Source organism: Ictalurus furcatus, chromosome 1, assembly GCF_023375685.1.
Source record: "Ictalurus furcatus strain D&B chromosome 1, Billie_1.0, whole genome shotgun sequence".
NCBI lineage: Eukaryota > Metazoa > Chordata > Actinopteri > Siluriformes > Ictaluridae > Ictalurus > Ictalurus furcatus.
In genome coordinates, this window is record NC_071255.1 from 16,278,499 (window position 1) to 16,306,460 (window position 27,962).

Sequence of the window (27,962 nt, forward strand, 5' to 3'; positions counted from 1 at the left end):
TTTATGGAAATACCTGTGACTTTACTCTCTGACCTCTGAGGCTTCATTAGACACATTTATCATGGTGATTTACAGCTGACGAAAGCACAAGCCTGAAATATACCATCTATGCTCTGCTGTCTACAACAGTGGAAATTTTCTACATTTAAAAAAAAGTCAGGCTTTTTATACTTATCTCTTGTCATTTATGTCATGTCATTGCTGTCATTATACTTACCGTACAAACTAGAAAGAATGCAAAATTTACCAGCAGCAAATCAGCGACAACACAACAATCTGCACAACACTTAGAGTCTATGATAATGCATATGTTTCCTCAGTGGAAACTGACAGGAGAGCTGCTTACTGTCGAAGTGAAGTGTTAAAACCCCCACTGTGCACAGATCTCACTCATCATTACAAACACCTACTGCAATGGAAAAACACAGTCTCAGTTCTACAGTCAGACAAATGACCCTGTTTAGCTCGCACCATTTCCAGGTAACAGTTCAAGTTGGAATCTCTTTGTAGTCTCATATTTGTCACATGTTGTGGATTGTTCGGTTCCAACATCCCAAATGTAAGATCTACTGCCTGATTTTCCCAGAATTAGACGTTAACCTTGTTGAGTTTGGCTCTGGGGAACAGCCTTGAGTTATCCAATGCAATGCTCAGGTCTGTCCTCTGAAAACAGAATAACAGGATATGTGGCCCCTTTCCTTTGCATATCTCCCTCTATACTGTAGGTCTCTCTCCTGCTTAGACACCCCCCCACCCCGTCATGCCATCATCAGTAACTGATGCAAAAAAAAACACATGGCTGATGTGAAAAAGACAAAAAACTCAAAACAAAAACAAACAAACAAACAAAACCCAATGTATATGGAAATCTTGCAAGCAACTGCTTCCATTCTTTCCATTTTTATGAAATGCACTAATATATCTGTACATAAATTAACTAATCTATACACAATGGAATGTATAATAAAAATGGATTCTTTGTCTTGAAGGAGTGTTCGTGCTGTTGACATGTGAAGTGCAAAAAGTACAAAGAAACTGTTACTTGAGTAAAAGTAAGGATACAATGCCAAAATCGTACTCAACTAAAAGCAGGCATATGGAGCCAAAATCTACTTCAGTGAAAGAAAGAAAGAATCTAGGCTTATACAAACACAAGTGTACAAGAGTACAAGTAACTATTTTTAACTGAAAACAACCCAGGCATCAGTTTTTAGTTAATTAACATTCCAACACTGTTAAATGAATGCTAAGTTGGTATTAACAACAAAGCAAAACTAGCTAGCAAATTTACCAAACATCATGCTAACTTACTTCAACATGCCTTTAAGATAAAGATTTGATAGCAAAATGCCTTTTCTCAAAGAGAAATAAGCACAGCTGTACACAATTTAATGCAAATATTATTTTAAACAAATTTAAAAAGCAACAGCAGCTAGAAAAGAGAAAAATGGGGGGGGGGGTGGATCATGTCATTTGAGATTTTTTATTTTAAAATCTTGATTTTTAAGAAGAAAAAAAAATCCTGATCAATTAATTTTGAAATTAAAATGTAAAGTATGTTTTTCTTCTGTAAATTTACTTGATTTAAATTTATGTAAGTGTTTAGCTATTGTTCAAGTACTATAATATTTGAGTAAAGTATAGATTTTCCATAATAGTACTTAAGTACAGTAACAACGTACAATTACTCAAGTATTTTCCACCCCTGTTCTAGACCAGCTGAGATACATCACACTGTCTGTGTCCCTGCTTTTGAGAGTAAAAACTGGTTTATGAGTGCAGCAAAATAGAAGTAATGAATTGCTATGGCATTTTTTAAAAAAAGCCAGGTTTCTCCCATTTAAAAGGCATTTTAGCTTGCTGCAGCTACGGACTCCAGGGGTATTGAAACTGTCCTCGTGCTTTGACGGCTTGTTTTGCTACTCAACTGGAGCCCATATAACCACAGACTGCATGGCTGTGGCTTTACTGGGCCTGGGACATGTGCTGGCCACACAAACACAACACACTTCTGAACAAATGTATGGTTCACACACACTCACACATTCTCTACCACATACATACACCAAAACCCCTGCTCACACAGTAAGAACAACAATTCAACCTTACACCTAGAAGGAGTGTGTGTTGCTCAAGGGAAGGAAGATGCTGAGGTTTGAGCCCTAAGAGAGAACATGACCATACACAACCATAATTATATATGCAGTATATTTGTGTGGGCAAAAGCAAGCAGAGAAATGAAGAGATCTATGTAGGCATTGTAAACACTTTAAAAGTCCAGCTTACACTCCATTCAGTGGACAGACAGTAAAAGTTGAGGCTGTTTCAATACTAGCACATCTGTGCTTTCATTCAGGACACATGGATAAATGATGGCTTAGTGGTTTCTGAGTAGAATAAGTACTCAAGGCTAATAAATGAACACACGGTTTATACACTACTTTCTAAATTCAAGAACTTTCAAGTAATTCAAGTCTAATCATCAGACTTTTTCCAGTATAATGAATAACAACATTTACGTTCAACAAACATAACATACAGGAAGAAATGAAGTAACAACATTTTTTTACTTGGAAGAATAATATTAACATTATATTAACAGTTTATAGTAACCTTGTTTCAACTCTTTGTGAGTGATTTATTTATTTATGTCAAGATTGTGAATCCTTTAAATAAACTTAAAAAAAATCGTGTTTAACTCTCACTATAAACTGTAACTTACATTTTCAGACATCTCAAGGTTTAACTGGTAGCAAGGTATAAGTTTGAGAGCTTGTAATAAATTTATAACTGTAAATGAGAACTTATTTGCCTCAGTGGGAATAGAGTATACCCAAGGAAGAAAAAAAACCTATAAAGTGCCTTTGTTTTCTATCAAATGTTATTTAGGCCACTTTTGATGAAAAATCTTGCACTTTACAGTTGTTTATTCAAAACTAAGTACATTTCAAACAACTTTAGAAATCAAGTTTTTCAGTCATGTTTAAGAATACTGCTCCTTTCTGTTATTAATCAAGCCATTTATTTAACACTAAGACATTTGATTGAAAACTGGATGAATCAGGAGATGAGTACAATGTAATACCAGAAAGTAATCAAGAAACTATCCAAATAATCTACTATGGGAATTAGTGGTTAGGCTGTCAGCACACTTTTTCCAAAAACAGGACTGCTGAATAACTTCTGTTGTAATGTTGACATGAGTAGTGGCATGAATAAAATCAGATGCTAATCTAACTGGAAGTGATTATACCTCGACTCTTCCTATTCCGATGGTGAACACAGAACAGCCAGAACAGCCATTCACATAAAAAATAGGACTGATGAGTCATCCGCACTGTGACCTTGTGGCCATAATGCTATTGTGTCTAACACTCTGATTCACTCTACAGTGAAAAGCCACTTTCTAAATGATACTCAAAGTCCATATCCTCATGACTTAGCTATGAATCAGAGATAGATAACACGTTCAGCATTATCACCCTAATTTCACTGAATTAACCCGGGCTTAAAATGACAGCATCAGGAAAAAAAGCTCAAACATTTAGTGGGATCCAAAAGTCACTAATGAAAATGCTTCTGTTTGGCATTCTTTTTCAATTTAACACAAAGTTTTCCACTACAAATGATATTATTAGCAACAATTTGAGTGAAAAGTAGAATCTTAGAAATCCATCCACTTACTCCTTTTCAGGGTCACAGGGAACCTGGAGCCTATCCCAGGGAGCATCGGGCACAAGACAGGGTACACGTCCATCGTAGGGCACAATCACATACACGGCAATAAGCCTACCATGCATGTCTTTGGACTGGGGGAGGAAACCAGAGTACCCAGAGGAAACCCCTGCAGCACAGGGAGAACATGCAAACTCCGCACACACAGGGCCACGGTGGGAATCGAATCCCCAACCCTGGAGGTGTGAGGCGAACGTGCTAACCACTAAGCCACCACACACCCCAGAATCTTAGAAATATTTACATAAATTTCTTAGTTTGAGTTTCTTAGTATTTGGCATGTCCACTTTTTTGCTTTAATTACAGTGTGCACTTGAGCTGACACGGACTCCACAAGTTTGTATAAAACCTGATGATCCACGTTAGATCAAATCCATGGGCGTGTTGTCTGAATGCATGCTTCAATGGAAGGGATCAGACTCACGGAAAAATTACCATGGTCAATATCACAAATTTGCTTACATTGAAATAGTGATCTAGAAATACTGCAACATCTTGAATATTGAATAGTCAAGATGCTGCACATTTCCTTTTTCTGTTTTAGAATGTTCAAAATTCTAAAACTTTCTGTTTAGTTACAGTTAAAAGAATTACAATAATAAAAACAAGTTTTCAATGTGGTCTCAAACTCAGACCCACTGTATATCAATCACATTGCTTAGGAAAGTACGCTGCATATATCCTAGCCTAAACCAAAACAAAAGACCCATATCTTCTTCTTCTATACTTCTTGTCCATGTTATTCTAGTATTTTTAGACAATTTAGATTATTCCTAGTGTTAATGAAACACATCTTAATTTAAGTTTTACTCTGAAAAGAAAAAAAAATTATATATATATTCAGGACTATGTTAAAAGATGCTTGGGTAGAATATGATTTAAAAATAATGAAATCTTTTGTATATTGTAAAAATCTACTATAAAGAGGTAACAGAGTAAACATTAATGAATTACAATTAACAGTCAATATTTGGTGTGACAACCCTTTGCTTTTTAAAATATGACATTTTGCATGTCAATTAAAGCAAAGATTTTTCCAAAATATAAAATTTTGTAATTTTAAGTCTTTTATAACCTCTTTCTGTTTTAGAATTGAGCAGAAATTTGCTGACTTGTTATTTAAAGTCATGAAACCGCAAGCTCAATCAGCTGTTTGCAGTCATACTGAGCTATTTGTCCTGAAGAAAATGAGCTGTTCTGTGAGTATAACGAGTTGGCTGAGCAGTTGAAGAATTGCCAAAAAAGACAAACCTTACCCAGAAAGTATAGAGAATTTTGTATTTGTAGAGCAAACAAATGGATTTATAGATTTATTTTGAGTTTGTGTTTTTGGTTGCTCTAACTAAAGAGCTGTATCATCTCAAATCACATGCAATAGCATATCATATAGAATAGAATGTGAAAACATTGCTGTGAATCTCCTGTGACTTTATATTCTGGAGTAGCCAAATGTGTGACATATCTGCATGCACTGTATGTTAATTTCAGCCATGCTCCAATCACAGTGAGTTATGCAAATGAATATTGCATGATATATAGATAAAGTTTGTGACTTTGAACTCCAATAATATGGTTTTTGAACATGTGGGTGGCTGTGGCTGAGGTGGTAGAGCGGGTTGTCCACTAATCGTAGGGTTGGCGGTTTGATTCCTGGCCCACAAGACTCCACATGCCAAAGTGTCCTTGGGCAAGATGCTGAACCCCAAGTTGCTCCTGATGGCAAGCTAGCACCTTGCATGGTAGCTCTGCTACCACTGGTGTGTGAATGAGGCACAGTGTATAGTGCTTTGGATAAAAAATAATATATTTATATACAGTGCATCTGGTAAGTATTCACAGTGCTTCACCTTTTCCACATTTTGTTATGTTACAGCCTTATTCCAAAATGGATTAAATTCATTATTTTCCTCAAAATTCTACAAACAATACCCCATAATGACAATGTGAAAGAAGTTTGTTTGAAATCTTTGCAAATTTATTAAAAATAAAAAACAAAAAAGCACATAAACATAAGTATTCACAGCCTTTGTTCAATACTTTGTTGAAGCACCTTTGGCACCAATTACAGCCTCAAGTCTTTTTGAGTATGATGCTACAAGCTTGGCACACCTATTTTTGGGCAGTTTCTCCCATTCTTCTTTGCAGGACCTCTCAAGCTCCAACAGGTTGGATGGGGATTGTCAGTGCACAGCCATTTTCAGATCTCTCCAGAGATGTTCAATCGGGTTCAAGTCTGGGTTCTGGCTGGGCCACTCAAGGACATTCACAGAGTTGTCCTGTAGCCACTCCTTTGTTATCTTGGCTGTGTGCTTAGGGTCATTGTCCTGTTGGAAGATGAACCTTCGCCCCAGTCTGAGGTCCAGAGCACTCTGGAGCAGGTTTTCATCAAGGATGTCTCTGTACATTGCTGCATTCATCTTTTCCTCGATCCTGACTAGTCTCCCAGTTCCTGCCGCTGAAAAACATCCACACAGCATGATGCTGCCACCATCATGCTTCACTGTAGGGATGGTGTTGGCAAAGTGATGAGTGGTTCCTGGTTTCCTCCAGACATGACGCTTGCCATTCAGGCCAAAGAGTTCAATCTTTGTTTCATCAGACCAGAGAATTTTGTTTCTCATGGTCTGAGAGTCCTTCAGGCGCCTTTTGGCAAACTTCAGGCGGGCTGTGGCTTCCGTTTGGCCACTCTACCATACAGACCTGATTGGTGGAGCGCCGCAGAGATGGTTGTTCTTCTGGAAGGTTCTCCTCTCTCCACAGAGACACACTGGAGTTTTGTCAGAGTGACCATCGGGTTTTTGGTCACCTCCCTGACTGAGGCCCTTCTCCCCCGATCGCTCAGTTTGGCCAGGCGGCCAGCTGTAGGAAGAGTCCTGGTGGTTCCAAACTTCTTCCATTTATGGATGATGGAGGCCACTGTGCTCATTGGGACCTTCAATGCTGCAGAAATGTTTTTGCACCCTTCCCCAGATCTGTGCCTCAATACAATCCTGTCTCAGAGGTCTACAGACAATTCCTTGGACTTCATGGCTTGGTTTGTGCTCTGACATGCATTGTTAACTGTGGGACCTTATATAGACAGGTGTGTGCCTTTCCAAATCATGTCCAATCAACTGAATTTACCACAGGTGGACCAATCAAGTTGTAGAAACATCTCAAGGATGACCAGTGGAAACAGGATGCACCTGAGTTCAATTTTGAGTGTCACGGCAAAGGCTGTGAATACTTATGTACATGTGCTTTTTTTGTTTTTTTATTTTTCATAAATTTGCAAAGATTTCAAACAAACTTCTTTCACGTTGTAATTATGGGGTATTGTTTGTAGAATTTTGAGGAAAATAATGAATTGAATCCATTTTGGATTAAGGCTGTAACATAACAAAATGTGGAAAAAGTGAAGCGCTGTGAATACTTTCCGGATGCACTGTATATATATATATCACTAGAAACAGCCCTGGGTCCAGGGTTCACAGTTGGTGCAAATAAATCAGCAAAAGTTGATTTGCACAATATAGGCTCTTTAAGGCTTGGATTTGTTAGCAGGAGAATAGCAGCACTTTGAAATGTTCTTTGAAATGTTCACATGTAATCTCTAATAAACAGCTAGAGAATGAGAAATGGGCCACTGAGGCACAGTTACCTTATAGTGGATTGTTTTTTTTTTTCTTAAAAGGCCAGTGTCTTTAAAGATGAGTTTTGCTCCAGGGAAAATCTCAGACAGATCCATTTATCCTTCACTATCAGGGCAGATGAAGTCATCTCCATTATATGTTCCAATCACATGGCCAGCCATGACATCATTTTTATCATGTTTCTCATATCGGTCCAAAACACATAATGGGGATCCGGAAGCCTTCAATCATGTGGCTAAACATCTTTAAATGATGTTAATTATTTCCAAGCCAATTTTACATCTTCTGTTTTTGCCCAATCAGTTTTATGTGACAGTTTTTAAATGATTGTGCTTCTGTGTGTGTGTGTGTGTGTCTGTGTTTTATGCAATATAATATGCAGATTAGATTTTAATGTATGTACACACACACACACACACACACACACACACACACACACACACACACAGAGTGATGAATAGGGGTCTCTAGTGCATATTCTCATCTCACTAAGGTTAAATTTGTTACAGATTTCCATGTGTGTGTGTGTGTGTGTGTGTGTGTGTGTGTGTGTGTGTGTGTGTGTGTGTGTGTGTGCAGCACAGCATTCTGGACTGTTGGCCTGCAATAAGAAAGAGAGGAGGTCCCAACAGGACCCAAAGGATCACAGCTCCAGGCTTGAAACCCACCAGCTGTTCAGCTGCACTGCAAAGTAAAGCCTAATAACCTCTCACAGAGAGAGCTGAACTATAGACCATGCACAAGACCCTGCCTAATGATGTTCATAAGCATTATTAATTAAACTCTCTGATAAGGTTGTAAACAGAGTGGAGTGCTGAAGTCTCTTAATATTACATATTGTGCATCTGTGTTGTACTGTTTTATACACTCCTGAAAATTTAATCTAAGATAACAGGCAACAAACTCACCACATCTGGAGCAAATTACCATTCTGTTGGCTGGCAAGTTTATTTGCAGACACTAATATGGACTCCAATTCTCTCTGACGTATTAGGAGGCTTCTCTTTAAGTGTGCCATTCTCGCTTTTCTTTTATTGGACAGTTCTGGGCACAGTAAAGAAATACCATGCAGAAATGTATCTTATACTGTAAATTCTTATTAACTCACAACAATAGATCTTTGAATGCAGACTTGTGCAGGAACAGAAAGGTGAGCTATGCGCAGTGCACATCAATGATCACAATGCTGCTTTTAACATCTGGGAAGGTTTTTCTAGAGATATGGTTGACACATGGTCTGAAAGAGTATCCATGTGCTAGGGACAGTGCATTTGAAACCTTTGGCTCCTGCTCTTTTCCCTGGGCCTCAGATCAAGCTTTTAGCCAGCACTGGAGTTTTTAGTGAGCCAGGAAAGACATGACGCAACCACATTATTGGGCCAAAATTAATATGAATTCTTTTATATGTATATTTTTTCTCATTATATTATTCGTAATATATAAAACAACATTTCATATTAAGATGTTAAATAAAGCACACACTATTTTAAACCCAAACTGTAAAACTGGGAATAAAATAAAATTGCTTTAGATTTGAATTTCGTTCAACGTTCAGCTTAGTCCACAGTCTCACTTATCATCCAGAGGAAGTCCAGTATCTGCCAGGGCATTCCTCTCCTACTCACTGATTTGCCCATTCAGTGGTGCAGAGCTCATCTAGAGAAGTCTGGTTCTTATTATAGCAAACATTTTATCGCATTTAAAAAAAAACAAAAAACAAACAAAAATCCTTACCAGATGTGCTTCGATCAGAGCATCTGGAAGTTTGAGATTTGACCAGAAAAACACACAGCACACTTAGTGTCTACCCTGAAGGCAAACAATCCTGCTTTTCCTTCTCTTTCTCCCCACACTGAGCGGGTAATAAAAATATTTAACCCTTACGTTCTTTCCTGCAATATAGAGCTAGATATACTAAAGAAAATGACTCATAACTCAAAAATTACAGGATGGGAATGAACCAACCTAAAATAAACAGAGAGAAAATCACTAATATTTTAAACAATTTATAAAGGCACTTAAAGTAAACTTAACAACCAGAAATGAATATTCCGAACAGCTTTTTCAGTATATTAACCCATATTACAGGCATAATAATAATAAATAATAACACATTACCCTACACAAGTCTTAAACTACCCGTAGATTATTTTAGATAGGTTGTCATAAATGTTTATGGTAGTCAGTAGAAGATATTTTTCAACCAAAAATATGCCAAAAAATGTAAAGTTACAGAATTTTTTTTGCATGTCATAGACTCCTCCAGCTATTAGGTTAATAGGTTGACTCATATTGTAAGAATTTGTTTAGATACAGTAAGAGGAGTGGTGCCTGTAGTCTCACCCATTTGTACCCACAGCAGTGCAGAAAAAAAGAAGGAAAAAAAAACAGGAAAGCAGACAGGGATGGCTTGACAGAAGCTTCCAGATGCTGAACAGAGAGGATGTCCTGGGCAAAACTAAAAAGGAAAGAGCATTCAGGAACCTAGCCTGTTTAAAAATGAAATATGAAACACATTTACAAAATGGAAAAAAAAATAAACCTCTCAATATTCACGTAGTCAATTTATTTTCTCTTCCAGGAAGAAATTTCTCGGGTTTTCAGGTTTGAGAATCTGTATTTATGTATTTATATTACCTGAAAAGTAAACAATGTCTTAGTCCTCTTGCCCCTATTTGCTTTTCCTGTCCTGCAATATGCTAAAAACCACAGAACTGTTACTATAATAAACAAGAGAGAGAGAAAAACAAGGTCTATAACCCACTGTTCTATTCCTAATAAAGACTCAGGGACAGTTATAAACTGGGAAAGACAGACAGACAGAGACACACACACACACACACACATATCCTGGTCTCAACTTTTCCATCTTGATTCTATGTGTATTACACTTCACTAACGGTTATGTATTTTCCATTATGTAACAGCAGAAAAGAAATATTATTTTGGAAAAACAGAGCTAAGATATTCTCCCCCATTTAATAAATAACTGTAACCAATGACTTAGCTATGACAGGAGGTGCTGTTATAGGAAAATAATCAGCGACAGGGTGCTGTGATGCTCCCTGACACAACGTGTAGTGTTACTTGCCAGAAGACTATTTTCCTATGGTCCCAAATGGTTTTATTCCTCTTATACCACAAAAATATTAGCATTTATTAAAAAACAACATGTCATACTAGTTTTCTTTATATATTTACATTTGATGGTGTGTGAACATCCACAAAATAAGTTAGTTCGTGTTATTACTTCCATTATAGCAGCTATAAACAGTCCTTCCCTCACTAGCGTCTCTTTTTTCTCTTTTTTGAAGGTATTAAGACAGAAAAGTGTATCTTGTCATGTTACTGTAAAACAGCAGAGTGCAACATCCTCCATCCTGAAGACTCTCCCACAGCAGAAAAGTTAAAGGAACACAGACACTTTGAGACTCCTTCCAAATATGAGAAATAAACATAAAACAGAAAACATCATAATATAAACAATTATAGGATTCCATCCATTCATTTTCTATACTTCTTATCCTACAGGGTCACGGGAAACCTGGAGCCTGTCCTAGGGAGCATCACACAAGGAGGGATACACCCTGGACAGGGTGCCAATCCATCGCAGGGGACAATCACACACACATTCACACACCCATTCATACAATTTGGACATGCCAATCAGCCTACCATGCATGTCTTTGTACTGGGGGAGGAAACCAGAGTACCCGGAGGAAACCCCTGCAGCACAACATGCAAACTCCGCACACACAAGGCAGTGGCAGGAATCAAACCCCCAACCCTGGAGGTGTGAGGCGAACATGCTAAGCCACCATGCACCCCAAGTATAGGATTTTCTTTGTTAAAGAATATATTTATGTGATTTTGGTTTTGTGATACAAGATCTGCCATAGAAACAATAACATATTAGATCTAGTGCATTAATATAAACATTACAAAATTATAGCCAAACAGTACAGTCAGAACTGTTATAAAAATACAAATTAAAAAAACACCTTCTGACCAATCAGAATTGAATACTATTCTGTAAATTCTGAGAATTCAATAGGACTATGGTATCATTTTGTTTAACAGAACAATTCCTAAATGTTACAGTACCAGGAAACTTGGAAATTTGGTTTCCAGGTGTTCTGAAAATGTTTTTATTTATTTATTTATTTATTTATTTATAATGGTTATAATCAGTTATAATGGCAATGTTCCAGGATAGGCACAAAAATAGCATTATGGAAATGTTACAACCCCAACTACAATATTGTGACAATGTTGTAGGAAGATTAACAAAAAATGTTTATATATATATATATATATATATTTGTGTGTGTATATATATATACACACCCACATACACACACACACACACATTAACTAACTGGGAACATTGTGTGACCTTTCTAATAACACTGTGAAGTAAATCATTATTACAGCAGATGTTTTAAAAACACTACTGAGCCTATCAAAAAATTTACTGAATGTTCTAAGAACATTTTCTGTCAGCTGAGGACAGTTTGCAGCACTGCGCGTACAAAGCTGAATCAGTGGTAGTGGATAAAAGTGGAAAATGAAGTAACAGCAATATGGTTGCATAAACAAAGATTATTACCTCACATAAAAGCTCTTCATTACTGCACATGAAGGTATAAGTATAAGTGCAGGTAAGTATGTCCTCCCCAAAAGCTCTCTACAGCAATTCCTCTGCAATGCAGTATTATTTGGAAAAACAGTATACCATAATTTCTTTAATATGCATGTGATAAAGAAGTCAAAAGTAATACACGTCTCATAAAATAACTAAAGCAACTTATCTTTGTCCTGACAAAAGAGTCATAAGGCCTTTCTGCAAGCATTTTCCTGCCAGAAAGCAAGATCTTTTTTCCCCCCTCACAGCACTCTCCCTACGTAATACATATGTAGTTCTACATTTCACCCTCAAAGTATCAGATTTCATTATGTTCCCCTCCGCAAGCAGACGTGAGGCTCCCTCGCCCCTCTCCTTTAATTGGCCCTGGCTCCTACACTGTGCTATTCTCCAGAGCTGAACCACCAGCAGGAAGGTCCCTCACCACAGCACACACACTGCAGCCAGAGCAACCCAGCAAAGGCAAGTCCAGTGCCAATTCCATGAATTTGAACTCATCCAACTCTCATTTCAGAGGCAGGGTGAAGGGTCTGAGATACACACCAACAGCATGAATAGAGAATATTATATTATATTATACAGACCGGACCAAACACATATACATGACAAATACTGTTAAATTACACAGAGACTGTAAAGACAACCAGACTCTGCTTCCTGGAACAGAAGGATGAGGTGAGAGATGTACAGTACATAGGAGAGGGTGGACAGAGAAACTAGAGGAAAAACAGACCCTGTATGAAAAAAGGACCAGAAGTCAAGGTGCTGAGTCGCTGCCAGGCAGCAAGCAGCTCTGCTCTGAATTTTCTGCATGGCTACAGCGCACATGTGTGACAGAGGATTATATAAGTGCATGGTAGGAATATTAAGCATCAAACCCATCATTTAAACACACAAATATTATAGTGGCATTCGGTTTGTTATCTCTGGATTATCCTCAAATGACAGAGAGGAAGAAACCATCTCGGCCTATGTTTTAGTCATGTTTTGGCATACTTACAAATAAAACGTGAGGAGAGCAGATGTTTCAGGCTGAGTTGAAATAAAGGGTGTGATACTATATACTGTAATACAATACTGTGAAGAGAGGGCTCCTGAAAAGCCTTCATAGCAGATTGCACGTTCAAATCCTGACATCCGACAATCCCAAGAGCAAGAGGCAGAGAGTCATCTCTGGGTGGAAGGTATGGCATATTCTCCTTCTCCTGTCAGTCACAGAGACACTACAGGCATCTGTGAGCTCATGTATGTGGAAGATGCATTAGAATGAGTACATTAATATGAATATAAACCTGTGATTTGAATTACAGCTCGCACTACAGAGCTAAGCTGGTACAAAAAACTAAGCAGCATGTTCTGATTCAAGAATTCAACAGCGGTGAAGGTTAATGATGATCGCCTCACCAGTTTAAAAATAAACGTTTGCATTTTCCTCTGTCAAATAACTGAGTGCTGACATGGCTGCTGGCATGTTACATGCCATTTAGTGTCATCTTCAATTAATGTGTAGATGTAAACTGATGATAATGCAGCATGATATACCATTTTACGATAATGCAGCATGAAACCCATTTTATCTTGTTTGCATAGTCATTATAGCTGGGAATTATTCCTGCTTGGCATCCATATAATTATAATTATATGGACATGTATATGTCCATATAATTAAGCCAAATATGATGCAAATATTTCTATACATCACAGAAAGCCCTTGAAAACTGATTATGAATCATTGATGTGAACTATTGAACCTAGAGAGAAATCAGCGAGCTATCATAGCCATGGAAATCCCAGGAGCTGTTTCACGTGTCTGTTTCTGATGAGGGGCTCAGCTGGGTGCTGACCAGGTGAAAATTGTCTGCTGTGAAAATCAGTTATGCTACCTCTGCATCCCAGATGCTGTTTTATTTGCTACTCTTGCCAGGTACCTAGCGCTCAGCAAAGAAGCCTGTTCCAAGTCGGTACAGCTCCAGATATCAGTATAATGTGGTGGGTTCAAAACATGTGGAAAAGCCTTTTACACAGGGCAGGTGGGTCAAGGCCCATTTTTCATCTCTGTAGGCCACCACAGCTGTCACTGTGATCATTAAAATGTTTTAATATATATCGATGTACTCTTGTGCAAAACTGTAAGAACTTCCAATACACAGAAAAGTAACAAGGCAAGAATTGTTGCTTTTCTCAACCACCCAAAAGACTGATGGGCCTTTCTGAACTTTATATAAACTTGAAAATGGATATATTGTAGGACATGCTACAAAGCAGACAGGACAGACGAGCCAGTGATTATACGTATTTAATAGGATATATGTCCACATATTTATACAACGTCTCAAAATACTACCATTTATCTCAGGTTTGTCCTAAAGAAGATTTTTGAATTGTATTGTGTGCCAAAAGTAATATGGCTCAGAAAACAATCCTAAACCAGAACTTTTACTCTTAAGAGGTTTGGTCAGTCCACATATAGAATTAGCTGTTAAATGGACCCAGCACAGTCTTCCACAATAACAAGTCTTTGAAGAGACACACAGACATTTGACAAGAAACCTAATGAACTTTTTAACACTGGCTCAGCATCTAATCCTCCATTTACTTAGATATTACACATTATTGTTCTGTGACTCAGACATTTCATTAACCCTAGAAAGGAACACACACACACACCCACCCACACACCCCAAAACACACACACACACACACACACACGCATAGACATACACATTTGTCTTACTATACTTCTGAGGACTTTCATTTACATAATTACTAACGCAACTTAATTAAAAGGAAAACTCTTTTAGTTTTTAAAATAGAAGCTGTAGCTTTTGTAAAGACTCTCAGATGTTCCTATCCTTGTGGGGACATTCAGTACCAACCAAACTCCACACACATGAAAAAGCAACACAACGTCTATCCTCCTTTAGAAAGCAACTCCCAGAAACAAAGCAACTCCCAGAAACAAAGCAACTTCCTCAGCACTTTCTTATGGAGCTCAGTAAACAACTCGAGTCCTAATGATATATGTATCTATAAATAATGATATAGTTTAGATATATGTATCTATACATAATGATATAGTTCAGGTTCTGGTTTTATCATAATAAACTATCTATCTGAACTATCATTAAAAAGGTTGCCCACGATAACTCTATTTGTTAGTAATATATAACATAATTAAATAAATTTGGGAAACATATTTTTAAAAAGCAGTTGAAACCATTCAATATTAATAGATATGAATGTTTACATACATGTGTATATATAATGTTTGTAAAGGTTTTTATGGTAACCCCCCTACATCATGGTATGGACAGTTTTATTCTCAAAGATAGAAATATCTGTAAGTAAATATAGTTTTAAATGATTTAAGCTATAATGTTGTATACACCATAGGCTATCTATCAGTTATATATATATATATATATATATATATATATATATATATATATATATATATATATATATATATATATAAACTTACAGTATTAGAGCTTATTGTAGACTATATGAGCCTGACTGCTGAAGCTCTTTATACCTTGATTATTCTGTATTTATAATTACCATGCTCCTGAAAGACTCAACATACAGAAATGAAATAAATAAAAGTCCATAATATACATACAATCTGTAATAATAACTACAAAAAGTATTAGCTCTACTGAATAAAGAATATTACTGCTGAAATGAAGAAAAAGTGTCCCAAAGGGAGTGAGAAATGAATTCATAAACATGTTTATTTTAAAATATTTTTCAATTTACTTCTGTAAAAATCAATCATGTTAAATCCAGCGGTTTCGGATATAGCCAGATGTAATATTCTTACCTTAGCTGCAGAGCAGCATTAGTGATTCTGTATAGACTGGATGAAGGTGTGTGGATGAGCTCAGGCTCACAGGAGACCAAGTTTTCCCAGGGGGGAAAAAACCCGCTCCAAACTCCGATAATGTCGCAAAAAAAAAAAAGTTTTAATCCAAAAGTAACCCGCTCGTTCTTGCTTGGTTTTGTGTCTACAATCTGTTAAGCACAGAGAGAGAGAGAGAGAGAGAGAGAGAGAGAGTGTAAATACAGCTGTGGTCATGAACCACAGGGAAGAGGAGGGGGAGTGGGCAATCCCTTAATAACCTCCCTCTTCCCCCTTCTCTTCTCTTCTCTTCTCCCTCTGTCTCTGTCCCGGTTTACTAACTAACTGTAGTTACCCCACTGTAACAACCAAACTAGCTTAGCTAGCTTAGAGGTCTGTATTTAATGGCAAAGCATCACACTTTAAAAGGGTGTTTACTAACTGTATAACAACGTAGTGGAAATAAAATAGCATCACTGAGATGATGAGCTAAAACTGGCCATTGACAGAATGATTTCCGGACAAACAGCAGCTCCAGTACTGATAACTACTTCTCCTCCTATCCATCCTCTGCTCATTGCAGATAAGCAGGTCAAACACTGGACACAATGTGCACTTGTACAGAGAAAAGTAAGATGGAAAAGAATTTATTTATGTATGTATTTTTACAAACCAGCAAGACTGCATTGTTTTTATTTCTATTTAGAGACTACAATAAATTTACATTTACAGCATTTGGCAGACCCCTTATCCACAGAAACTTGCAGTGCTTAGAAAAAAACATATCCTTATGGTAGTACAAATAGGTCAGGGTCAGAATTACTATCAAGCCGGAACCCTGTTAGAGATGAGCTAATACAGAGGGTTGGCACAGCAGCAAAATCAGTACAAAAACAATATAATATCCACCATCCCTGCTGAAAAAAAAAAAAAATACAATAGAAACCCAATATTTTATGTAGCTATGAATTTAATATTTACCTGATGATAGGTATATTTTATTTGAGAAATCCCACCCTGCTGAAACACAGACAAACAATAGAAAAACTCATAGAATTTGTAATGGTTTTAATGGTTATAATGGGAATGGTATTGGTTTTAATGAAAACTGTAATGGTCCCTGTGGGTCTCTACTGGTAATTTGTTGCATTCTATTGTTGGCATGTTATGTCTAGTGGATACCATTAAGGACCAAACATGGTAATGATTTTAATGGTTAGCTGATGGTTTGTAATTGTATTTGGAATGGGGGGCAGTGTTGGCTTAGCAGTTAAGGCTCTGGGTTACTGTTTGGAAGGTTGGCAATTCAAGTCCTGCCAGACTTTGGGTGACTGATCAGAATGTCAGGAAAGAATTTTACTGTGCTGTAAGATATATGTGACCAATAAAGACTCATTATATGTAGTGGAAACAATGAGAATTAACGTGATGGTTTCTATTGTTTTTTTCCCCTAGCAGGGACCTGTGTGCCAGTACAGATTCATCTTGATTGATGAATATTCTGGAAATGTTATTTGTGATGTGAAAATAATGTGAATTGTGAAAATAATAAAGTCATGCAAGATACTATCCAAAGAGCTTTTGTTGCAACATTTAAGACATTTCTAAACTTTATTCTAAATTCACAACACCACCAATAACACCAAAAGATATGTCTATGTCTTTTGGTTACTTTACAGTAATAAGGGTGTATGAAAAATATTTAAAATTAAATAAAATGCAAAACCAACCCTTCAGTATACTTATTTATGGTCTATCCTTCAACTAAACTGCTTGATGAACCATTTCCTAGAATGTGAAATCTTTTATACTGATGTACAATAATATATCAACTTGGTTACAGTTTGTTACACTTGGCTTTAATAAATTATATATATATATATAATTTTATTTTATTTTATTTTAAAATGAAGTTCATCACGTTAGTTGCTGGTAACATGCAGTTTTACAAAATGACCAGCAGATGGCAGAAGTAGGTTAGTATTTTCTAGTTTAGACGGTAGACATGATTGGTTGTTGTGACGTGACGTCAACTGTAAAGCGGTATCTACACTTCCGGTGTCATGTCTGCACGCACGTGCAGTTCATGGTATATTAGACGATAGAGGTTTATTTGATTATTTGTGTGTACCAGTTTAGTAGTGCCATGATGGTTGGCTTGTTCAGTCTTTCTAATCATAGACTGAGTTTATTTATAGCGGTAATTACCGGTAAGTTATAACTGGCTACCGCGGCAGAAGTAAGTAGTTTAAGATTCTTTTCCTGGTAACTAAAACAATGTCACAAACAGCAGAGGAAAAGAGCCGCGGACTGAAATTCGCTGAGCAACAGCTTCTCCGTCACGGCTGGGAGCAAGGTGAGATGAGATACCTCAGAGTACTAGCTTCGATTGGTGGATACTGGTTTACTAATTGTTGTTGTCATGTCACCTTAATAGGTAAAGGTCTAGGAAGGGCTGAGAACGGCATCTCTGAAGCAATCAGAGTTAAAGTGAAATGTGACAGAGGAGGGGTAAGAATAAGTGCTTCCTGTCACCTGTTCATATAGTATGTGTAAAATCACCCTAACCGTGTAAAGACTACAAAGTGATTATTGTATCGAATGTGTAAAATGTACTGTTTTATAATCCACGTATAAGGTAGAAGTAGCAGTTGGTTGTCTCACATCTTTGAGGCCATGTGTTTGCTTCTCATTCAGGTTGGCCATAAAGAAGGTGAGCAGTTCACATTTCACTGGTGGGATCATGTGTTTAACAAGGCATCTGCAAGTTTGGCTGTGGAGTCAGACCAGGTAGGTGTCCTAAAACCGAAGGAAAGCAGCGCACACATTTGCAGCACTTTCGCACTTATTGGTCCATTTGCTTAGTCCGAATCAGAGTGAAAATTTATTTTGTTTGGGTTGGTTCACACTGCATCTGAAACTTGTAAAACTCTTTCATTTATTGGTTAGAAATACAGAGATGAAAAATCACATAGAAATCACAATAATCACCCGAGCATATAGAACATATGTTGCTCAATAAATAGTTAGATAATTATATAAATAATTATTTTGTGAATGCATCCACTGTTTCTCTTTTTGTTCATCTGTTAATTTACAGTACACATTTCTGCAGTGCTACAGTTCTGTCCTTTGGCTCAGTTTGTGCCTCATGGCTCAGTTTAGCAGCTGACATATACAAAAAAATTAAGCTGCAACTCAAAATACATAGCATGTGCTGTAAACTTCCTGCAGCTAAGTTGATCCTACTGCATTTGGACCGTGCTAGAGTTTGCTTGGAGCCCGATATGATGTGATTCAAAGAGACCAAATGCTTTATATGTGAAAGCACCCTTAAAGTATTACAGTACTGAAACTCAAAAACTCATGTGTTCACCTCCAGAAGGCTCACTGACTGCAAAGCATCCATTTAATCCCCCTAAAGTCCCTTGACTAAACTGCATCACTGTGCAGCACATTATTAAACATTTGTTTTATTATGGTCTAGAATGAGGTGGTGGTGAAGAAAATGGAGGAAGAAGAAGATGGAATGATTTCTAACAAGAAGCCTCGAAAGGCCATGATGAACAAGTCTATGCTCTATGGATGCTTTGTCAAGGTACAAACTTTGTCAGCTTAGCACACACATAATGGAAAAAATTAAATGTTGAATACAGCCACATAATATAGTTTTTCAGTATTCCATCTGTTTTGCTGAAGAAGAAATCTTCTACCACATGAAAGACAATATCATTGTCATTTTTATTTTGCTGAGGTCTTGGATTCTAACCTCTCACTCCTGTCCTGTCTGTTCCAGTCTGCTACTCTCCTCTCAGGGCAGGAACAGCCTGAACAAACCTCATCTGACTCGGAGGACAGTAGCTCTGAGGACGAAGAGAAGCTAGATCTTTCCAGCACCAAGAAGTAATTTCTCTCATTTTATTAGTGTCTAGTTGGAAGCTGACTTAGTAGTATGAACTGTATTCAAAGACTAACATGCTTCCTATTGTGTAGCTTTTGTTGTATGTAATGTGCATGTATTCATGTTTCTGTTTTTCTCTATTTTTCAATAGCATAACCACAATGATCTACACATTTGATTAATAAGAAGAAACTGTGTGTGTGTGTGTGAGAGAGAAATATAATATAATATAAAACTGGTCTAAATATATGACATTTTCATTTGTATTTTCACACACCCAGTTTATCTGATGCAGAACTGATGAAAGCATGTGGAGGACGCACTGCACATAAGTAAGGACTACACATCACACTACTTCCTCAGATGTAGAGTCATGCCAATTATACAGTATTATGAACAGAGCGTGCAGCACTGTTCTATTTAAAAACTTGCATTATATAATAGGAGTGAATGTTAATAGCTAAAATGACCATTACAATCATTTTGCTGGCTATTGACATTGTAATTATTTTTCTGAATAATTTAACTGCATTACTTTAAACAAAGAAAATATATAATTTTACTTGTACTGTACTGTATAAGCCTATATAAGCTATATGGCCAAAGGTATGTGGACACCTGACTATCACAACAATTGTCAGGAATGTCTTTGTATTAAGAATTCCCCTTTACTGGAATTAAGGGTCCCAAGCCTGTTCCAGCCTGACAGTGCCCCTGTGCACAAAGCGAGGTCCATAAAGACATGGTTTGCCAAGGTTGGAGTGGAAGAACTGGCATGGTTTTCACAGAGCTCTGACCTCAACCCCATTGAATACCTTTGAGATGAATTGGAACACTGACTGCGCACCAGGCCTCCTCACCCAACATCAGTGTCTGACCTCATTAATGCTCTTGTGGTTGAATGGACACAAATCCCCACAGCCACGCTCCAATATCTAGTGGAAAGCCTTCCCAGAAGAGTGGCGGTTATTGTAATACCAAATGGGGAACTAAATCTGGAATGGGATGTTCAACAAGCACATATGGGTGGGATGGTCAGGTGTCCACAAACTTGCTCATATGGTATTTCTTCAGATGTATAAAGCAGAAATTTCTTATTTAATTTAGTCATATTAATTGTGTCTCTTAAATGCTACATTAGATTGAAAACAATTTTAATAATTATGCCATGACCAGTTAAAAACAGATTTAATTAGCGTTATTAGATTTAATATAGCACCAGATTTAAATTAAATCTCAAATTCTTCTTAATCTTAAGTGTTTTAGCAGAAGCCTTAAGATTTTGCACCACAATTTACTGGTATTTGGAACTATTCATTATTCCCTCCTAACTGATTAAAGCCCCAGTTCCAAAGACGAAAAACAGCCCCAAATCGTGATGCTGCCATCATCATGCATGCTTCCCCATGGGGATGGTGTTCTTTTGGTGATGTGCTGTGTTTTGTTTTTTTGGGTTTTTTTTGTGCCAAACATATCTTTAGTATTATAGCCAACATGTTCAACTTTGGTCTCATCAGACAATAACTCATTATTCCACATAGTTTTGGGAGATTAGATGCATTTTTTTATTAATTATTTTTTTGTTGAAAAAGGCTTCAGTCTTGCCACCCAACTCCATAGCCCAGCGATATGAAGAATTCAGGAGATTGTCACATGTAGGGAGCAGCCAGTACTTGCCAGAAATTGCTGCAATTATATTAATGTTGCTGTAGGCCTCTTGGCAGCCTTCCTGACCAGTTTTTTTTTTCCTGATCTTCTCATCACTTTTAGGTGAACGTCCTGTTCTTAATAGCGTCACTGTTGTGCCATATTTTTTCTGCTTGTTGCTCTTTAGTGTTCCTTGGTATATCCAATTTTTTTGTAACCCTCTCCTGATTGATATTTTTCAACAATCAGATCCTGTACCTGCTTTGTAAGCTCTTTGCACCCCATGGTTTTCCAGTTGGTTGTTACTGATGAGGTCAGGGAAATTCTATAGCAGAGGCTGGGAATCTTTTCAGCTGCCAGAGCCATAAAATGCAAGAAAAAGTTGATTTGTTTTTTCTTTAAAGAGGCAAAGAAAAGTTAATAAATATATGTCTCCTTATTATTCTAGTTGTTATCTTTACTATTATTGCATAATTATAAAAAGTGGTGATGTAATAAAGGCCATTTCACATTTTGTGTTCTTGACCTAACAGCCTGCACTTCACCAAATAGGCCTGTAGGTGGCACTTGGAAGTCATTTAACCAACTGATAATTTCATCAAATGGTAAATCAGTACAAGAGCAGTATTTAAGTGAGAGTAAACTGAACACTACTTACCATTAATGCGACTTCCAAATACACAGATTAATTTGTCCATTCGGACTGGAAAGTACGATATGAACGTCTTTTTTTTTCTTTTAGCCATTTCACCTTTGTTAAAAAACTGAAAACAGACTGGCTATGTAGCTTCCAACTGATTTATGAATTAGACTGGGAAATTATCACTCTGATTCACATTGTCCAATGAAATTTGAGTTTGTTGTGCTACATCGTGATTGGTTTGTGCATATATGACAAACAGGCATCAATTATGAATTATGTAATATTTTAAAATCTGTAATATGTAGAGTTTTAATTGAATTGACACTAACATTTATATTTATTTATGGCACACCATATTTTAAAAAAATATATATATTTTTAATCTACAGAGGTGCCAGGCATGGTCTTACGATGAGTGCCAAACTAGCCAGACTGGAGCAACAAGAGCAGGAATTCATGGCAGAATATGGCAAGAATAAACAGATGGACCAAACCATATCTCTTAGTGAAGCGGCACCCACTGAGCTTAGTTCTGCATTAGACCAGGGGAGGGCAGAGAAGACCGAACAGAAGAAAGCCAAGAAAAAGAAGCAGCGGTCAGATGAGCCCAAAGAGAATGGTGTCCAAGACAATACTGCGGCTTCATGGGTGCACAATGAGGAGATATCAAAAAAGCGAAAGAAACGCTCAAAAGACAAAGCAGATTTAGAATCGGAAGATATAACTGATATTTTTGTGGACACTGACACAAAGAAAAAGAAAAAAAAGTCTAAACTGTTTCTGGAAGAGGAAAGTACAGAGATAGTGCAGGAAGGCGAAGTGGCAGAGACTGCTGAACATCAGCAGACAGATGAAAGCATCTCCAAGAAGAAGAGGAGGAAAAAGAAGAAACACTCTGAAAAGAGCAGCGCTCTGGAGGAAGGACAGAGTAAGAACATTGTGCTGGCCAATGAAGAGTCTGAAGAAACTACAGAGAGTCATGAACATGAGCAGCAGGAAGAGGGCACTGCTGCACTTCACCCAACACCTGATGTCTACAAGAAGAAGAAAAAGAAGTCCTCCAAGGCCAATAAAGTCAAGTAACCAGCTACAGAAATGACAGCTGCTATAGTTTAGACACCAGCCCAGCAGAGATTGTAGAAACAGCGGATGTAGAAAAGGAACCATCACAATCCAAAAAAGGAAAAGCAGAGAAGAGGAACTGGAGGCAGAGACGATGAATAGGTCAATAGATAAACCAACTGAAAAGAAGATGAAAAAGAATCATGCAGAGTGATGCCATGTTGAACTTGGAGGCTGAAAGATACAGTACTGACTTTCTTAAATGCTGATAAATGACTAGAAACACAACATAATATTTATGGTCTGAATATGAATGACACCTCATGATCTTTTGTTAGAGGATCTAGCCTTGGTGTTATTTGTACTGAACTATGAGTCATAATTTTTTTTTTAAATTATAATCTTTTTTTAATTTGACCCTCCTGTCCTACACTAGTGCATTTCACAATTGGAAACTTAGACACACCAGAATTGTTTTTATCCATCTACCAACAATCATTGCATGTATTGAGCAAAAAAATAACCACCAAAACATTTATAATTTAAGTTTTGTTGAATTTTAGTAAGTAAATTAGTAAATTTCAAGAATTTTCACATCAAAGATATTTATACAGTAAGTTGAGTTACCTCAATCTGTGCAATCTGTCCTTTCATGCATGGGCCTACTTTATCAGAGCGAAGAATTCATTATTATTTGTTAGAAGTAGACAGGAAATGTAAAAGTGGCTAACTGCTGGCTACAAAACTGCCACTGAAAAAAAAATTCTCATGTTTGTTCATCTTAAACCCTTTGTTGTGAGAATATCATTACTGTTATAAATGAATTCACATAATAGTCTTGTTTTTTTGGTCACCTGCCAATTCTCATCCACCAGTCAGCTCTCCCCTACTATACAATAGCTACTAGTTGGGGAGGGTGAAGGCTAGTGCGTGCTTACTCCAAGACCCATGAAGCCAGCCTACCTCATCTTTTCCAACTGCTACTCATACTGGTTCACAGAGCAGCGCGACATGCTTGGAGAAAAGTGCTCTTACACATACATGAACTCTGAGACACCAACGATTGCCTATTGATAAAAACGATTGTCAATGATAAAAAAAAGTGTACATCATCCCTCATGCCCAGAAGGCACGGACAGTTTTGATGACTGTGGCATTTGATTGGTCTCTTGACCCCTTTCCTGCTTTGCCACTCAGGAGCCCTAGTCATGTATTTTAAAGTTTTATTGATGGAGTTTAACAACATCACAAGAGAATACACACATACTACAGATTCAGCAGACAGATTAAACTGAATAAATATATTGGAGTATTCTAGAGTTGTGGTCTACATTGACTTGGCCATACCGCCACTTTCATCTCACAAATAAATCTATTGTACATGGTGCCCTTCTTTGCCTCCAAGTTGTTCAGATCAGCACTTCTAGGCTTTGAAAACACATCGTGCTTGGGAGTTTTCAGGTGGAGCAGTCCAGAACCTGTGAAGAAGAATAGAGTGGTTTATTACCATGAAAAATTAATATTAATATCAAGGATTCTGCCTTGACAACAACAACTGTGGTTACAGCAGAATATGAGGTTTAATCTTCATTTGTGAAATCTTACACCTTGCTCAGAAGGTCAGCACCAGTGGTCCAAATCCACATACTGTCATACTGCTTAGTGAGTCCATTCCAGTACCCATGATCTATACTCAGCAAAAAAAAGAACCATCCTCTCATATTCAACATACATATTTAGCATACTTATTGTTCGTGATTCTGACCAGGACACATTTGCTGCTGAAGTTGATTGAATGAATTAAGGGTTTCAGCTTGATTCGGATACTCAAGCTAACATATAAGGAATAGTAAAAACCTAAGGTTTGAAAAATGAACTACCCAAAAGTTGTTTTTGGATAAAATAATTAGAACAGAAACTTGTGTAATGAAATATTTTTTTAATCACGTTTCCATGATGTCAGCGTTAAGATGTGCATTTCATAAAACACGCATTGAACAGTACCGTTCCACACGTTGTTGGCAGTAATGAAATAAGTAGAGCTTCCCCATGTCCTAAATGTTAATTTAACCCCTGAGACTTATAGATGTTTATCAAATCTTTTGAAATAAAAACATACTGGTTTTTGTGAGTAGATTTATTTTGCATACCTTCATGCAAACATATGTTTAAGAATGCATGCTTAAATTTTGGCAAACATTCTTTAAATTTTAGTAGACGTACTTGAAAAACACATGTATGTACTTAAAATTCTAGTATGCATACTTATTTTTTAAATATGCATACTTATTGTATGCATACTTATTTTATTTTTTTGAATTACGCATATTAAAAAAAATATGTAGCATGCATACTAGTTTTTTAAGTACCCTTATATGTATTTAGTGTAAAACTTTTTTTCTTTTAATGCATACTTATTTAGCGTACTTATTGTTTAGTATTTGTACATCATTTTAGTGATTTGTAGTTTCATGTTTCTATACTTAAAGACTTCTATGTATTAGTAGATTAGGTAAAGGTTGCTTAGTTAATTAATCCATTGGGTAAGTTAGTTCAACTTTAGTTAAATCCTGCTGCAGTGGTGAGTTGCCATAAAAAGTAGTGTTGTTGCTTCATGTTCTGAGGGTTGCTGGTTCAATGCTGAGCTCTGGTCATGTTTGTAGAGTTTCATGGTTCCTCTTGGGCCTGTGTGGGTTTCCTACAGGTTCTCCAGCTTTCTCCTACCTCTTGCAAACATGTCACTTAATGGTTTAACCAGTGGTCTGATTTGTGAGACTGTCATGACTCTGACCAGGACACATTTGCTGCTGAAGATGATTGAATGAATTAAGGGTTTCAGCTTGATTCGGATACTTCGGATACTTAGTTATATTCGGTCAAATATTATTATATTTTGTTCACATAAGATACAATCTTCCAGTATAACCACAATAGCATGAATCTTAACTGGGCATTCAATATATACCAAAAAAGTAATAATTTTTGTGTGATGTTCACAGGAAGAATATCTTTCCACACCACCTACTTTGCCATCCAGTGAAGGATGGCAGCTGAATTTCTGTTACACTATATATGGTCAACTCCAGAATTCTTGTCACCTTTTACGAAAATTGTCTAAAATGCTTGTAGAACTAAACACAAAACTACTGGAGAAACTACTGACCATTTCTCCAAGAATAATCACTTTTAAACAACCTTTAAAAAAAACTATTTAAAAAACAAGCAAACGACAGCATTTCTTTAGATATGTATGTGTGTGTGTGTGTGTGTGTGTGTGTGTGTGTGTGTGTGTACACACACACACACACACACACACACACACACACACACACACACACAGTACTGTGCAAAATAGGCACATGTAAAGAAATGCTGTAGCACAATGATGACTTCAAAAATAATTAAATTGAATGTTTTCTACATACAAAAAACTTAAACAAGCAGTAAACAATAATATACTAAACAAAGTCAGTATTTGGTTTGGCAGTGCTTTGCTTTTTAAAAATGCAAGTAGCCTCAGGCAAACTTTGTACAGTTTATAGAGAAGTTTTACTGAGCATCTTCAGGAATCTACCACAGTTGGAGACTGGAGACATTGACTGTCACACTGTATTTGTCAAAATGATTGAAAATGTTCAAACTCCAATATTCCATTTGACCATCTTTATAAATATAAGGTTGAAAATCTCTTTATCATCACCATGAGGAAAATTTAACACACATGAAAATGAAAAATACAGATATATTTTTAAATAATAATAATAATAAAAAACACTAGCCACATTCAATGGCACAATGAAACTTTAAAATGTCTGACACATTTGAATATTTTAAAGAAAGAGGAAGCATGAGTGTACTACCTTCCCCACACAAGTGAAAAAGAAAGTAAGGGTGGTGAAGAAGAGACTAGCTCTGCAAACAGCTGATATCTTAGCAAGTGAAATTATCTAGAATACCATCAAATTAAACTAATATTTCCTATTATAAGATTACAATAAATCAAATAAAAGTTTATTAAATATATTTTTAGACATTTTTGTTTTACTAATTTCAAGCTTAGTCTTGTTCTATTGGCAGATAATTTAGCTAATTTAAGCATTTATTTCTAGAAAGAAAAAAAAAATACTTGGCAACAAGAAAGAAAAAGAAAATTTAAAGTTTGAAATTAGTACAAATGTCTAGAAATAGTTTTAATAATCTTATATTTAATTGAATGTAATCTTACTACTGGAAACACTAGATACATTTGACAAAATTCAATATACTGTGCACACACACACACACACACACACACACACACACATGGTGGGCTGCAATTTACGGCATAACATTAAGGGTGAATTGTGCCCAGTGTTACCGAGACCCACCGCAACCCTGAACAGGATAAAGCACTTAATGGAGATGAAAGAATAAATATGTGCTTCACACATATATTATGCCACTATATTATGCCACAGGGTGGCGCAGTGAAGAATGCAGTGGTCTAGAAATGTGCACTGAACATTTTATTCATTACTTTTATCCCAATGGTTTATTTTAATAATATACTCTACACTGAATGTTGTTGCTGTAATATACTAAACAGCTATGTGAGGTATTATAATTAAGTAAAATCTTTCCTCCTTAACAGAACAATGACTTAACAAAAAACAAACTTTCAAGCTTATGTTAAATATGTATATTCTTTTTCGACCTATTCTATAAAATCTATAAATTACTGCTTCTGAGAGATGCAGCAGTGCTAGAGTTAATTCCACAAATGACATCACTGCCTCCCCCTCTGCAGCCCACCACTCTTTGCCCCCGTGCCCTCCCCCTTTCCTCACTCACTATGAAAGGAGTGTCCCTCTGTGCTG

The 27,962-nt window shown here is 36.8% G+C and overlaps 2 protein-coding genes across 3 annotated transcripts in view; one reads left to right on the forward strand and one right to left on the reverse strand.

Moving 5' to 3' along the window:
• Positions 1-16,880, reverse strand: part of pear1 (platelet endothelial aggregation receptor 1) — a 37,568-nt gene extending 20,688 nt beyond the window's left edge. The window contains exon 1 of one of the 2 annotated variants that reach the window (XM_053629261.1): positions 15,836-16,880. The gene's annotated coding sequence lies outside the window, so the exon portion shown is untranslated. The remainder of the gene's footprint in view (positions 1-15,835) is intronic. The other variant, XM_053629253.1, reaches the window with a different exon arrangement.
• A 991-nt stretch (positions 16,881-17,871) lies between these two features.
• Positions 17,872-24,501, forward strand: gpatch4 (G patch domain containing 4). The gene is made up of 7 exons (XM_053629273.1): positions 17,872-18,209; positions 18,291-18,364; positions 18,551-18,643; positions 19,341-19,451; positions 19,650-19,756; positions 20,036-20,086; positions 22,434-24,501. The coding sequence occupies exons 1-7, from the start codon at positions 18,131-18,133 to the stop codon at positions 23,125-23,127; spliced, it is 1,209 nt and encodes a 402-aa protein (XP_053485248.1). The 5' UTR covers positions 17,872-18,130; the 3' UTR covers positions 23,128-24,501.
• Positions 24,502-27,962: the final 3,461 nt, after the last annotated feature.

Excerpts from the sequence above, each read along its gene's own strand:
- gpatch4 (XM_053629273.1), top strand. The coding sequence starts at position 18,131 with ATGTCACAAACAGCAGAGGAAAAGAGCCGCGGACTGAAATTCGCTGAG. Across the intron at positions 19,452-19,649 it reads TCTATGGATGCTTTGTCAAG|TCTGCTACTCTCCTCTCAGG; the intron begins GTACAAACTTTG and ends TGTCTGTTCCAG. Across the intron at positions 20,087-22,433 it reads GGAGGACGCACTGCACATAA|AGGTGCCAGGCATGGTCTTA; the intron begins GTAAGGACTACA and ends TTTAATCTACAG.